Below are 12,501 nucleotides of genomic sequence, written 5' to 3' on the forward strand. Positions count from 1 at the left end.
TAATATCTGAAACCAGGATTTTTGCATTGAATAGGTAGATAATGCAGTCAGAATAATTCTAAAACTGAAATTTTCTTACTTCCGACCTTGAGCTGTACGATAAAATTTAAAGTAATACAGTTTTAGGCCTGCAAATTTCTCAAATTTTTCATTTCATGAGGGTAGATCAAACATTTCCTTGCAGTTCTTACTCGGAGTCTGGGAGACTGTGCCCGATAATATTTGATTTTCAGTTAGTTTTTGTCTAATTTCTGAATAGTTTTGCTGTTTCTTTATCGTTTTTTTTCTTATACTAGCACCTCTTCAAGTTCTCAGGAAATATCGTTTCGATTTTCAGGGTATCAACAATGAATGATAATAATAATATAACAGCATCTAAATTTGGAGTTTCGGAGAAACATCGAACGGATCGCCCTTCCTCCTCAAGTCTTGAATGTGACAGCTCTCAAGCTCCTCAACAAACATCCAATGTATGTGATTTTCCCGAAATTCATGTAAAGTATTGAGCTTTATAGGTGAATGAAAACTTCACAGACAGACAGACTTCAAGTGATGACATCAATGATATTAACAGAATTGAAAAGGTTAGTTAATAATGCTTTTTTGATTGAAAAAAATTGAATTCCTCAGACTTCGGTTGACATTGCCATTGAGTCGGTGCTTAAACAAGTGAGTTGATCCACCGTTCAGTCAGTTCACTGATTAATCATTTTCAGGGTCGAGAGCACAATTCAAAGCGAAATTATCATTCCATCAATACGAATCCGATCAATGAAGAGTCATCCAATACTCCAGAACAGCTTGAAGCGTCTGCTGTCGTGAAGACTGAAATTGTAGTCCAGTCGAAACAAGAAATAAAAGAAGAAAAACACGAAGTACGAAATCAAAAACAGTGTATAAAATCAATAAGTTATTTGCAGGGATCTTCTAATCGTGATCTATTTGATGACGGTACAGAGAGGTGTCAAGGCTGTGGTCAGTCGGGAAACGAAATAGAAGAAGCATTGAAACTCGAAAGAAGAAGAGAGAAGCCAATGAGCAAAAAGAAATCCCATCTTGCCCCTGGTCCGGATTCCGATTGGATCATGTGCGATTGTTGCAAGAGCTGGTATCACTTTGGTTGCTCTGGCTTGGAACAATTCGAGTATTATTTGTTCGAAACGTTCTTCTGCCCTAAATGTTTGCCAACATCCGGCCCCTCCAAGAGTAAGTTATTGGTCTTTTCAAAACTAAAAGGGATGTTTGGATACATTTTTCATTCAACTTTATGCTATTCAGTGTTCGAAACAGTTGCACCGCATCGTCTACGCTGGTTCGATAAGGATGAAGTTAACGCAGCAATGGAAGTCGGCTCTCAAAGTTGGATCAAGCAATTTACTACTCGGGAACACACTCTTCCTTCTCCGTAAGAATATTAAACCTTTTTTGTTGTGTATTTGCATTCTTCCAGAAGCGAAGAAGAAGCTTGTGTCGTGGAAAACGGCTTCGAATTTCAAAAAAAGTTCCTCGACAATGGCGGATCTCATAAATGGGACAAAGTTTTTCTTATCAAGAATATGGACGGACTGAATATGACAATGCCATCGCATGGATTTGATATAGAGAAAGTTGTTGATTTGATGTCACCAGATTACCCAGTGGACACAATTGACGTCTACAACCAATGCACATATTCCATGAAGTTATCAACGTTTCTTAAGAAGTTCCGCGATCCCTCACCGAGAAGTCTTCTGTACAATTTCCTCTCATTAGAGTTCTCCGAAAGCCAAGAGTTGGTGTTTTGTTGCGTTCTCTTGTAATCTCAGTGTGTTTAGATTCCGGAAATTGGCGAAACCTCCTCAATTCGTTCAGGAGATCTCTTTGGTCGACAAGCTTTGGCCTGATCCATCGTCTGAGGCATACGAAAACCTCCTGAATAAAAAACTCGATTTGCCAGAGGACTTTAGACCGAAAGTTGAACAGTTCTGCCTTTCTGGAATGGGGGGTTCCTACACTGACTTCCACATCGATTTCGGCGGAAGCAGTGTTTATTATCACATTTTCAAAGTATGTCTTTTTCGAGAATAAATCATATTCATTTATGAAATTTCCAGGGTAAAAAAATCTTCTATATCGCTCGCCCATCAGAGAGTAACCTCGCGGCATACCAAAAACATGAGACCTCTCGCTCCAATTTGGAATGGTTCGGTGATAAAATCAGAAGCGAAGTTAAGAGAGTTGTGATCAATGAAGGAGAAACACTTCTAATTCCTGCCGGATGGATCCATGCCGTTTACACTCCGGAAGATTCTCTTGTTTTTGGAGGAAATTTTCTGCACTTTGGAAATGTTAAGATGCAAATGCGTATCTATCGTCTCGAGAATTCCGTACGCACAATATTGAAAACACCGTCGAAGTTCTACTTCCCAAACTTCGAATATCTTCATTGGAAGTTCATGAAAAATGTAATCACTCCGAAAGTCAGAGGTATTCATCAGTGTCTTCATGCCAGTTTAACAACAAATATTTCAGAAATGACAGAAGAAGGGACGAACATAAGAAAGGAAGACCCCGACTTCTGGGAAAGTGCGAAGTTCCTCTACGAAACATTGACGGAGTGGCTGCACAGAGATATAGAGGAAAGTGCGTCGAGAGAACCAAGAAAGGAGGAAGAAGCTTGGGACGGCCGATTCGACGCGGATATTTCTTTCGACGAGAAGAAGAGAATCCTGAAGACTATTCAAACACTCATAGTCGTACCAAGAAAAAACAAGCAGAAACGCGAAGCACCAGGCGACGACGATGATTACACACCAGCCAAAACGAGGAAATATACAAAACAAACCAAAAGAGGAAGCAGCGGAGCCATCCCGAAAGTAGCCAAAGAGCCAAATGAGGAGAAGGAAAAGCCGGGTAGCCTGATTTGGTTCCGAGTAGTTGTCTTTATTCCCTTCTTTTCAGCCGAGCAGCAGTCAACATCAAGAGATCACGTCTGAACGTCTTCCTCAATTAAAATCGTGCAATCACACACACACGCACACATCGAAACAATTTTCTTGGTTAATTTTGACATTTAATTCACTTGAAACGTTTTATATTACTTTTTGATCTTTTTTTGTAAACGGCAATAGGCCTACGGCATGTATTTAATGATAATAAAAAATTGTGTTCATATCTAATTTTTCAAATGTGTAAAGTGTTGTATTTAACACAGTTCATATTTAATGTTCTAGTCGTTTACATCATCGTTTCTGCTACTTCTTCTTTTCCTCACGTATTCCAACAGAGATTTTTTTCTCGTTTTGCTAAGACACTTTGGCTTTTTTGGTGTTGTGATGTAGGAAAATTTGAAATTCCTCAGTTTCGGCAATTAGGATGAGTTTATTTTTCATAGGATCCCAACTTCCTCTTTCTTAATCATTTCGAAATTCCGTCATTTCTATAAGCAATGTTCTGAAACCCGTGAGTCATTCGTGACCCCACCGATTCCGCGGAAGAAAAATTCACCGGAAAATGGGCGGAGTTTCAATTGCAAGATCGCCGCGCTATTTTTTCGCGAACTATCTCTTTCACAGATAAATTTTTTATCGATAACCCAATTATGTTGTAACTTTTGAACAAATGAATAGTGTCAACTTCAAAGACTCCCACAAGATTAATGCCAGTTCTCTCACAATTGTGTGATTTCAGGCGATTTAAGTTGAGAAAAACCGTGCGGCGAAGTTGTAAAACAGACTCCGCCCATTTTTCTTCAGAGTTTTTTTCTTCACAGTTTCTCTTCCGCGGAATCGGTGGGGTCTCCAGTCATTCATGTGACCACAGCAAGGGCGCTCTGTTGGTTGCAATGCGGCCTCTGCGTCGCGTGTTTCTCTGGCCATTTCTCCCAGCTGACGGGCCCCGTCACGTGCACTTTTTGTCCTCGGTTACACTCTAAATTGCCAGTATTTCATCTTTTTGTTCTTTGTTAACCTTCACAATCTTCTACCGATTCCAATACTGCTAAACTTTCATTTTCACAGTCAAAAAGACGGGCGTCTCATTCGAAAATGGCCGATGGACACCAATCAACGTCTCAAAATATGGCTTCTAGATCTAGCAGTGAGTATTATTTAATATCATTTTTCAACATGACTTATTTTGATTTTTTCGACCCACAGCAATACCAGAACCATAACATTCAGCGGGACCAGAGACGTCAGGAAAGAAATACATTTGCAGTGAGCAATACCTTCACTGAAGTGAGTAAATTTGTCGTTAAAAATTTTATTAGCATTAATTAAGTAGTAAAATGGAAGACTAATTTTTGAATTTCAGGATAACAAGCCTATCCAAGTTGTATTTTGTAAATACAACCCACTCCATGTGCTTTCTGTTCGTGATCAAAAAACCCATGAGGAGTCAGAATGCCCGGATCGCTTATGGAACCCGGGCGAGCCAATAATTAAATATAATGATTGAACAGTATTAATTTCTGGCTACCCTACTAATTATAATTTTCTTGTTTTCTATAGAACTTCTAGGTCTCATTTTCTGTAAAATTACCTGTAAACTTGTTTTCTAACGGGTACCTCTTCACGCCTATGTTTTATATTTTTATGTTTTTCAGGCTGCTCATCAAAAAAAAACTCATTAGTGTTCTTTTAATTTATTTGTACGTTTGGTCACTGGTTTCATAACCATGTCAATACTTATTTCACTTTTTATCTTCGATATTTCAATATCGTCTCGTTCTCTATTGGGGTTTCAATTCTTTTGTTTTCAGCGAAATATTGCTTCTATCACAACAATGTCGGGAACCAGAAAGAAGGCTCTTTTGAAAGTTATTATTCTTGGTGACTCAGGTGTTGGAAAGACTTCGTTGATGAATCAGTACGTGAATCGGCGATTCAGCAATCAGTACAAGGTTTGAATCGATTTATTGCGAACTGTAAACAATTTTTGTTTTCAGGCTACAATCGGAGCCGATTTCTTGACTCGTGATGTAAACATTGATGATCGAACTGTTACACTCCAGGTTGGTTTTTTGTAATAAAAAATATTCGAAGACATCAGAACAAGAAAGCATAACCGTCAATGAAAAATTGTGACCATTCACTCAAAGCATGTTTGCACTTTGAATACTTCTGAAACAAACTATAAATAGTTTTAAATTTGTTGAATTTAAAATTTGAAGTTGGTGTTGGAAACAAAAAGTTCGTCAGAAATAGTTACTCCTTCCAGATTTGGGACACCGCTGGCCAGGAACGCTTCCAATCACTCGGGGTTGCTTTTTACCGTGGTGCTGACTGCTGTGTTCTTGCTTTTGATGTCACCAACGCAGCTTCATTCAAATCGCTCGACTCTTGGCGTGATGAGTTTCTGATTCAGGCTAGGTATGTGGCAAATAAATTATATATTAAAACGTAGATTGTTTTCAGTCCACGTGATCCGGATCATTTCCCATTCGTTTTGTTGGGAAACAAAGTCGACTTGGAGTCGCAGCGTGCCGTTTCCTCAAAACGTGCTCAGTCTTGGTGCCAGACGAAAGGAAACATTCCGTACTACGAGGTGTCTGCCAAAGAAGCATTGAATGTCGAAGCTGCTTTCTTGGCTATCGCTAGAGATGCTCTGGCGAGAGAGTCGCAGGTAAGATCATCGTGTACTTCGCTACAACTTAGTCTCAAATGCTTTATTTCAGGAAACCAACGACTTCCCAGAGTTCCCCGATCAGATTCGTCTCAACCCTAACCAGCAAAATCAACAAAATTCGGGATGTAATTGTTAGGCTGGCAAGGAATATTCATGATATCCCTGGTCTATCTGCACAAAATGTATTTTCCCTCATCCTCCATTCTTCCACTTCATGTTACATTTCCCCCGAATCCCCCAGATTACGGTAGTCTCGTACCGGTCCATTGACCTACTTTATAAAAATGTTCATTGAATCATTTAGTCAACCCCGCCTTGATGCCTTCTAGTTTTTTGCACACACTCACTTTTCCACCAATTGAATTGTTCTTCTTTCGAAATTCTTTATTGCCATTTGTAATTTTCTTTAAATTTTACATTTCCCACCGAAAAAACTTTTTCAGTTTTCTTTATCTTTTTGCTCTAACTTCCAATGTTTTATTTCCACAATGAAATGTTTCAAATGTAATTTTCATTAGAGGACGCTTTTCAGAACTCCTCTCATCAAGTTATACAGGTTTTGCATAATCAGTATATGCTCGTTCACTTTGACTTTACCACTCTTGGAATCTTCAGTTTTGTGAAGAGATTTTTTATGGATTCGACTGAAAACTAGATTTCACTCACTCGAAAATCCGTATCTCTACAACTTCCTTGACAATTTTTTGACCATTTAGAAATTCCATTTCTTTCTTCATGATTGTAAAACTTAAACAAGAGCCTAGTTTGGTAATTTTCCAAAAACAAATTTAATTTTAGTGTGTTTATTGCGGTCTTTTTATATTGTTTGAAAGGGATTGGCCACATTGTTGTGTCTATTAAAAAGACAAAGTACAATCAATAGAATCAATAGATTGGAATGGCAAGTAAGAGATGGGTTCAAATATTCACAAGAGTAGGCAAATTTATATAGGATTGCAACTGGCTGCTCAGTCTTCTGCAATTGGCTGAAACTGATGACGAAGAATGTAGTCGCTGAGGCGATCTTCACGGAGCAAATCACGATCGAGGTGTGGACGGTAGGTGTGTGGATACAGCTGCAGACGTACTTCATATAGGAAATTGTCTAGAGCCTGAAAAGAATAAATGAACCGAAAAACACATTAAAATTCAAAAAAAGTATGTGTACCTTGTAACAAAACGCGGCTTCTCCTTTGCACTTCATACACCGCTGATCGAAGCAGAGAATGCATTCGAATCTGTGAAAATACTGATTAATCAGAAAGCATTTTTATATACCACATACGATTCTTCTGTATGGTCGCATTCATGTTTTCTTGGTCCTTTTTTATATTTCTTCTTATCGTCGGAACTAGTTGATTCTACAGTTGATGCGACTGCGGGAGCAGTAGGAATCATCAAATGACGGAAAGCGGCAGGCCAGAGAGCATTCTCTTGCTCTAACGGTTTGACGTGACGGAAGCTTTTAGTGGCGTTGCTGCAAATTACAGTATTAGCATAAGGCTTTACTTTCTATTCAACATACGCAATGAACGCTTGAGCGAAAACTGATCCGACGGTTCCAATAAGATCCTGGGAAACATCTGACATTTTCGTCGCTGTATTCAAGAGACAAACACATATAATTCTTCCGAGAATTCGATGATCCAAACTGACACACAGTCCTTTGTCAAGCAAACGAACTAACATTGATCCATCAAGTTGTCCAATATTAGTTGACATCAAGAATCGCTCACAATTAGTAAGCAATGGTTCGCTGTGGAAGTGAGAAAGCATATCGAGAACAGGAATAATGCTATCAACTGAAAATATATAAATGATAAATCTTAAGTTATTATCAGTAAGAAACTGATTTACGTGTGATTGGAGCGGGACGAATTCCATAAAGTGATGGGCACGCGGATTCCAAGAAAGCATGAAAATGGTGTGCATTGACCGGTGCTTTGTAGTCATGGTAGCAGTCTTCACGAGATGCCGCCACACTCGGAGGTGCAGAAATCCACGAGTCAGTGCAGTTCGTTGTAATATCCAGACAATTCAGCTGAAATAATGTTTTAATTTTTAATTTTAAAAACCAGAAGCTCACCTCTTTGAATCTTTCGAAAAAAGGGCAAATGATGACGAGCTCCGACATATCAACGTAGAAATTCACTGTTCTCGTGAGCCGATTTTCGAGATTTCCTTCACTTTCGTTGTTCTCGTTGTTCTCCAGAACCTCTTGGCAATTCGTGATTATCGCGATACGGAATTGACGCGTTGCCGACGCTTCGTGGTAATTGACTGTCTGAAACAACAAATGGTTGCATTGATAACTTCTGAGGGCGATAACTTTTTGAGGGGAATTTGTCGCATCGTCTTGTCTGTCATTCTCAATCGCTCCATCACAAATGGTACAGTTCTTCCATGTCATCTTAAAAATATCACATTTTAGCAGTAAAAAATTAATTTTTCTCAATAAAAAAGGAAAAATTCGTAGCTCGGCGCCACACTCCACGCTAAACATAGCGCATTACGACGTTCCACAGTGCCGCGTCTGCGTCTCTCAAGTTTGTACACTCTCTCATCGGAAGTACCGTAATCCAAATTAAATGAGCTTTCAGGAATTGAAATAGAGCAAGAACCGTGAACTTCCTGTGTGAGTGAAGAAAAAAAAACAAATCTCCTGTCTGAATTCATTGTTATTTTTAAAATACACACCTCCCAAAAATGCTGTGTGAAGTTACGTTATTAATCATAACTTTTCCATTTTTCGCCAGTCTTGCCCTTGTAAACTGCCTGAAATCTCATTGGAAATTCAAAGGAGACGGTATGTTCTAAGGTTTGAGGATTACTGGAGAATAAGTTTTCAGAAGCCAAAGAACTCCCATCAGAAGCTTACGTCAAAGCTGTTCCAGTCGTAGTAGAAGAGAAGAAACCGACGAAGAGGGAGAAAAAAGTAGATCACATTTCAGAAGTAGATCATTTCTGTCTGCATTTTAAAACTTACAGGCGAAGAAAGCAGAAGAGAACAAAAAAGAGAACAAAAAAGGAAAGAAACTCGCAAAATTCTTCATTTTCAATGGAAAAGATGATGAATTGAAAACTCCGGTTCTCGCTGAATCGTTATCTTTGGATTCAACTCAAGAGTCGGATGAAGGGACGATTAGAACCTGAAAACTGATTTGATTATTTTATGTTTCAGATCATGAATCTCCATTGGGATCGAATTATGAATTCAGCGATGAAGAGAAACGTCCGGGTCTTCAACTTCTTCCATCGCCAGCACCTGATATGGTGAAGAAGTTGAAAGCACGTGTGAGAAGAGAACGACGCGGAAAAAAGAGTCCACAGGATTATTTTGTAAGTTTCTGAGAGTAAAATATTTTTAAATTCAGATGAAAAACTTTCAGTGTAATGATGAAGAAGATTCTCTATTCAATGTTCCATCTCTTATTCATGATCAACCAACTGTGAAATCACCGAGATCAGCCACTGTTCCAGTGGATATTCAAGGTAACATATCTATTTTCAATATCCTAAAAAAAAAAGGATTTTCAGATTCCCGAATTCTTCGTGTCAATCAAGATCGCCTTGGATACAAAAAGAGTCATACAATCTACGCTACTCGCACATCTGTGTCTCCATTTTCCGAGAGAATGGGCCGTCTTTCGGGGTCTTCATCAGGTTCTGCAACTGATACAGAACCAGCTACAGTCATTCAGAATTATTGAGTGAATGAAGATTGATTTATTGAATTTATATGTTTGGCAATTATTGAGTGAAATTTATCCGTACAGTACCGTGCAAAAAGATATACAATTTAGCTGTTTTCAGTTGATAATGGCTAACTTTGAGAGAGTGTTACGGTATTGCTGATTGTCCCACAAATTAAGTTATATAAAAACATGTATACGTTATGTACAAAGTTATAAGTGCAAAAAAGAGTGATTTTTGAGATGTCCCCTTAAAATGACCATAACTCTCTAGGCAGTGTCCGTACAAAAAAGTTGTCAACTACAAAAATGGAGCTCTACTTTTGTTCTGTATGGTTTATACATAATTTACTTTGTGGGTCAATCAGCAATACCGTAACACCCTCTCAAAGTTGGTCACCGCACAAGTTTTCCATTTTCTTACTCATCCTGATACCATTACCCCTTTTGCCTTCTTCTTCTTCTTCCAAATCCTGAAAACAAGAAAATGAACACAATGAAAAAGAATAATGTTGATCGGAAAACATCAAACCGAAAACAGAGAATCTTCTCCTCTTATTCAGTCGGTCACACTCCTAGTAACCAGTTTGAAGGTCCGAACAATAGGGAAATGAAGAAAAGAAGAGAAGGAGTGTTCAGGAAAAGAGAAAAAGGAAATGCTTCTTCAAAACATTACATCATCGAGAATCTCAATAGATGTTCCTTTTTTGGGAAATTGAGAATATTATTGGATAGGAATTGTTCTGGTTTAGAAGCGGAATACAGTACCGGTCAAAAGGTTATGAACGTTGGCCGTTATCAGTTGAAATCGTCCAATTTTGAGAGTGTTCCATGGTAATTTTGAATGTTCCATCAAGTAGATTTTTTATGAATTATTGTCGAAATAAAAAAAGTGATACCCGGTGTTTGCGGACTCAATGCTAATTTTTAATAATTTTGCATTGAGTCCGCAAACACCCGGGTATCACTTTTTTTATTTCGACAATATACAGATCAAAAGTAGAACTTCATTTTTGTACTTGACAACGTTTTTGTACGAACACTCTCTATAGAGTTATGTTCATTTCAAGGGAACAGCTCAAAAATCGCATTGTTTTGCCCTGAAATTGGTCGATTTGAGGGAAAAATTACTTTATCTATACGTAACTTTCTAGAGAGTGTCCGTACAGAAAAGCTGTCAACTTCAAAAATGAAGCTCTATATTTAATCTGTATTCATTAAAAATATACCTGATGGGACAACCAGAATTACCATGACACACTCTCAAAGTTGGCTAGAGATAAGTTGTCGAATCATAGGTAGAAAGTTGATAGAATCTAAGAATTGAACTTGAAAATCCTGGAATTTCTTAATTTTCTGATTAAAATTTAATCGATGTTCTATTATATAAAAAGTTTTTCAAAATTGCTCCATTCCTTTCACTCGAGAGTCCCGTCACTCTATTTTCTCTAATTTCCAAATACCGTATCTACCATCTCTATTGTCTGAATTGTGAACTGTCATGAACGTACGTTTTGTTCATTTTCAGTCAATTTCAGAAAACAAAAGAAATTTCGTCGATAAAAACGAAGAAGGAGAGGGGAGAAGGAGGGAGGCCGCGTGGAACCAAACCACACCGGTCCCGACAAGACACGGGCGGTCTTTTCTTTTTCAATTCTCATTTAATGTAAAACATTCACCATTTCATTCGCTTCTCCTTGTTTTTCACCTCGTTTTGAACCCAGTTTTCAAAAAAAGTAAAGGTTGTAATTGGAAAGTAATTAGGTCTTCTTGTTTGTCTGGAATTCACTATATTCGTGTCAAAAGATTCATCTGAAAACTCAAATAAGTCCAGTCTTCACTGGAGTTAATCTAGGATATTATTTCCCCTTTTTTCCTACTGTAATTCCTAAACTAGATCTAATAGGGATAAGAAGAAAGAAAAATTTATCTGTACCGGTCAAAAGGTTGTAAGCTTGGGCCGTTTTCAGTGGAAAATGACCAACTTTGAGAAGGTGTCATGGTAATACGGATTGTCGAACGTAGTAGGTTTTTAATGAATCATACAGATTGAAAGTAGAGCTTCATTTTTGCAGTTGACAACTTTTTTTGCATGAGCACTCTCTAGAAAGTTACATATCGATGAAGTAATTTCACCCTCAAATCGTCCCATTTCAGTGCACAGTAGAGGGATTTTTGAGCTGTCGTCTTAAAATGATCATAACTCTCTAGGGAATGTCCGTACAAAAAAGTTGTCAACTACAAAAATGGAGCTCTACTTTTGATCTATACGATCCATTAAAAACCAACTGGGTGTGACTTACTATGACACACTCTCAAAGTTGGTAAATTTCAACTGAAAACGGCCAAAGTTCATGATCTCATGACCGGTACGGCAGATCAGACTTCTGGATACCGTATGTTCTGAAAAACGATATCTTTAGGATCGGAAGAAAATGACAATTTTTATTTCTTTACATTAAAATTAGAGAACTGAAGTTCAAAAGTAGTCAGCGTACTTTCAGAGAAGTGTCACTGCATTTCCAGATTCACTCCAATCAGAATTGTATCTACGCTCATTTCAGCAAGCACTGTATGAATTCGATATTTCTAAACAGTATTTCTAACTATATATTATTTACTTCTTTATATGATATTTCTAATTTATGATATTTCTAACTTCTGGATTAGCGTAGAATTCCAAATAGAACACCCCATCCGCCAATCTTGGGAACTCCTTGAATTTCCCCTTGAAAACTGAGAAAACAATAACAAAAACAAGGAAAAGTATTAGAATAATTCAGTCCGGTTACGGTTCTTCCGCGACACAAAAACAGTGCGTAGTTCCACTTGTTCACAGAAAAACATCTCCTTGCCTGGGATGATCATCAAACGGGTTTCGATTAGGCAGAGGGAAGGAACACTTCTCTCTCTCTCTCTTACCCCATTTCTCTCCTCATTTGGTTTTTTTCGGACATTCACTCATTTACGAATATTCAATTTTTTGCACATTTAGGTTACCGTAGATACTGTATTATAACGGCACCCCATCCATGCTCAAAATTGAGCACTAGAATTTTCTTGGGTATTTTCCATGATTCTGATTAAAACCAACGTGATTAGAATTGCATTTACAATAGCAAATAAAACATCTAGAAACGTTTTTTATTCAACTTTTAAGAGTCTCAAAGGTCCCAAAACTTATCTGGAAGGCATTTGAAAA

At 37.9% G+C, this 12,501-nt stretch overlaps 5 protein-coding genes across 5 annotated transcripts; 4 read left to right on the top strand and 1 right to left on the bottom strand.

Annotated features, from left to right (window-relative positions):
• Positions 1-347: 347 nt before the first annotated feature.
• On the top strand, positions 348-2,975 carry GCK72_006608 (uncharacterized protein; the record flags this gene model as incomplete). Its single annotated transcript, XM_053725702.1, has 11 exons — positions 348-470; positions 516-584; positions 631-669; positions 717-875; positions 921-1,206; positions 1,279-1,405; positions 1,451-1,771; positions 1,815-2,046; positions 2,094-2,466; positions 2,512-2,892; positions 2,941-2,975. 11 exons carry the CDS (start codon positions 348-350, stop codon positions 2,973-2,975), a joined length of 2,145 nt encoding a protein of 714 aa, XP_053589896.1.
• Positions 2,976-4,106: 1,131 nt separating this feature from the next.
• GCK72_006609 (uncharacterized protein) lies at positions 4,107-4,437 on the top strand (the record flags this gene model as incomplete). The annotated part of the gene is made up of 2 exons (XM_053725703.1): positions 4,107-4,217; positions 4,294-4,437. The coding sequence occupies 2 exons, from the start codon at positions 4,107-4,109 to the stop codon at positions 4,435-4,437; spliced, it is 255 nt and encodes an 84-aa protein (XP_053589897.1).
• A 328-nt stretch (positions 4,438-4,765) lies between these two features.
• On the top strand, positions 4,766-5,743 carry GCK72_006610 (uncharacterized protein; the record flags this gene model as incomplete). The annotated part of the gene is made up of 5 exons (XM_003113364.2): positions 4,766-4,882; positions 4,928-4,993; positions 5,200-5,351; positions 5,397-5,604; positions 5,657-5,743. 5 exons carry the CDS (start codon positions 4,766-4,768, stop codon positions 5,741-5,743), a joined length of 630 nt encoding a protein of 209 aa, XP_003113412.2.
• Positions 5,744-6,575: 832 nt separating this feature from the next.
• GCK72_006611 (uncharacterized protein) lies at positions 6,576-8,017 on the bottom strand (the record flags this gene model as incomplete). The annotated part of the gene is made up of 7 exons (XM_053725704.1): positions 6,576-6,719; positions 6,776-6,845; positions 6,893-7,084; positions 7,133-7,409; positions 7,465-7,648; positions 7,694-7,891; positions 7,937-8,017. The coding sequence occupies 7 exons, from the start codon at positions 8,015-8,017 to the stop codon at positions 6,576-6,578; spliced, it is 1,146 nt and encodes a 381-aa protein (XP_053589898.1).
• A 296-nt stretch (positions 8,018-8,313) lies between these two features.
• Positions 8,314-9,317, top strand: GCK72_006612 (uncharacterized protein; the record flags this gene model as incomplete). Its single annotated transcript, XM_053725705.1, has 6 exons — positions 8,314-8,413; positions 8,457-8,542; positions 8,596-8,732; positions 8,826-8,946; positions 8,997-9,099; positions 9,145-9,317. 6 exons carry the CDS (start codon positions 8,314-8,316, stop codon positions 9,315-9,317), a joined length of 720 nt encoding a protein of 239 aa, XP_053589899.1.
• Between the last annotated feature and the right edge of the window lie 3,184 nt (positions 9,318-12,501).

The sequence above is a fragment of the Caenorhabditis remanei genome, chromosome II, assembly GCF_010183535.1.
Source record: "Caenorhabditis remanei strain PX506 chromosome II, whole genome shotgun sequence".
Lineage (NCBI taxonomy): Eukaryota > Metazoa > Nematoda > Chromadorea > Rhabditida > Rhabditidae > Caenorhabditis > Caenorhabditis remanei.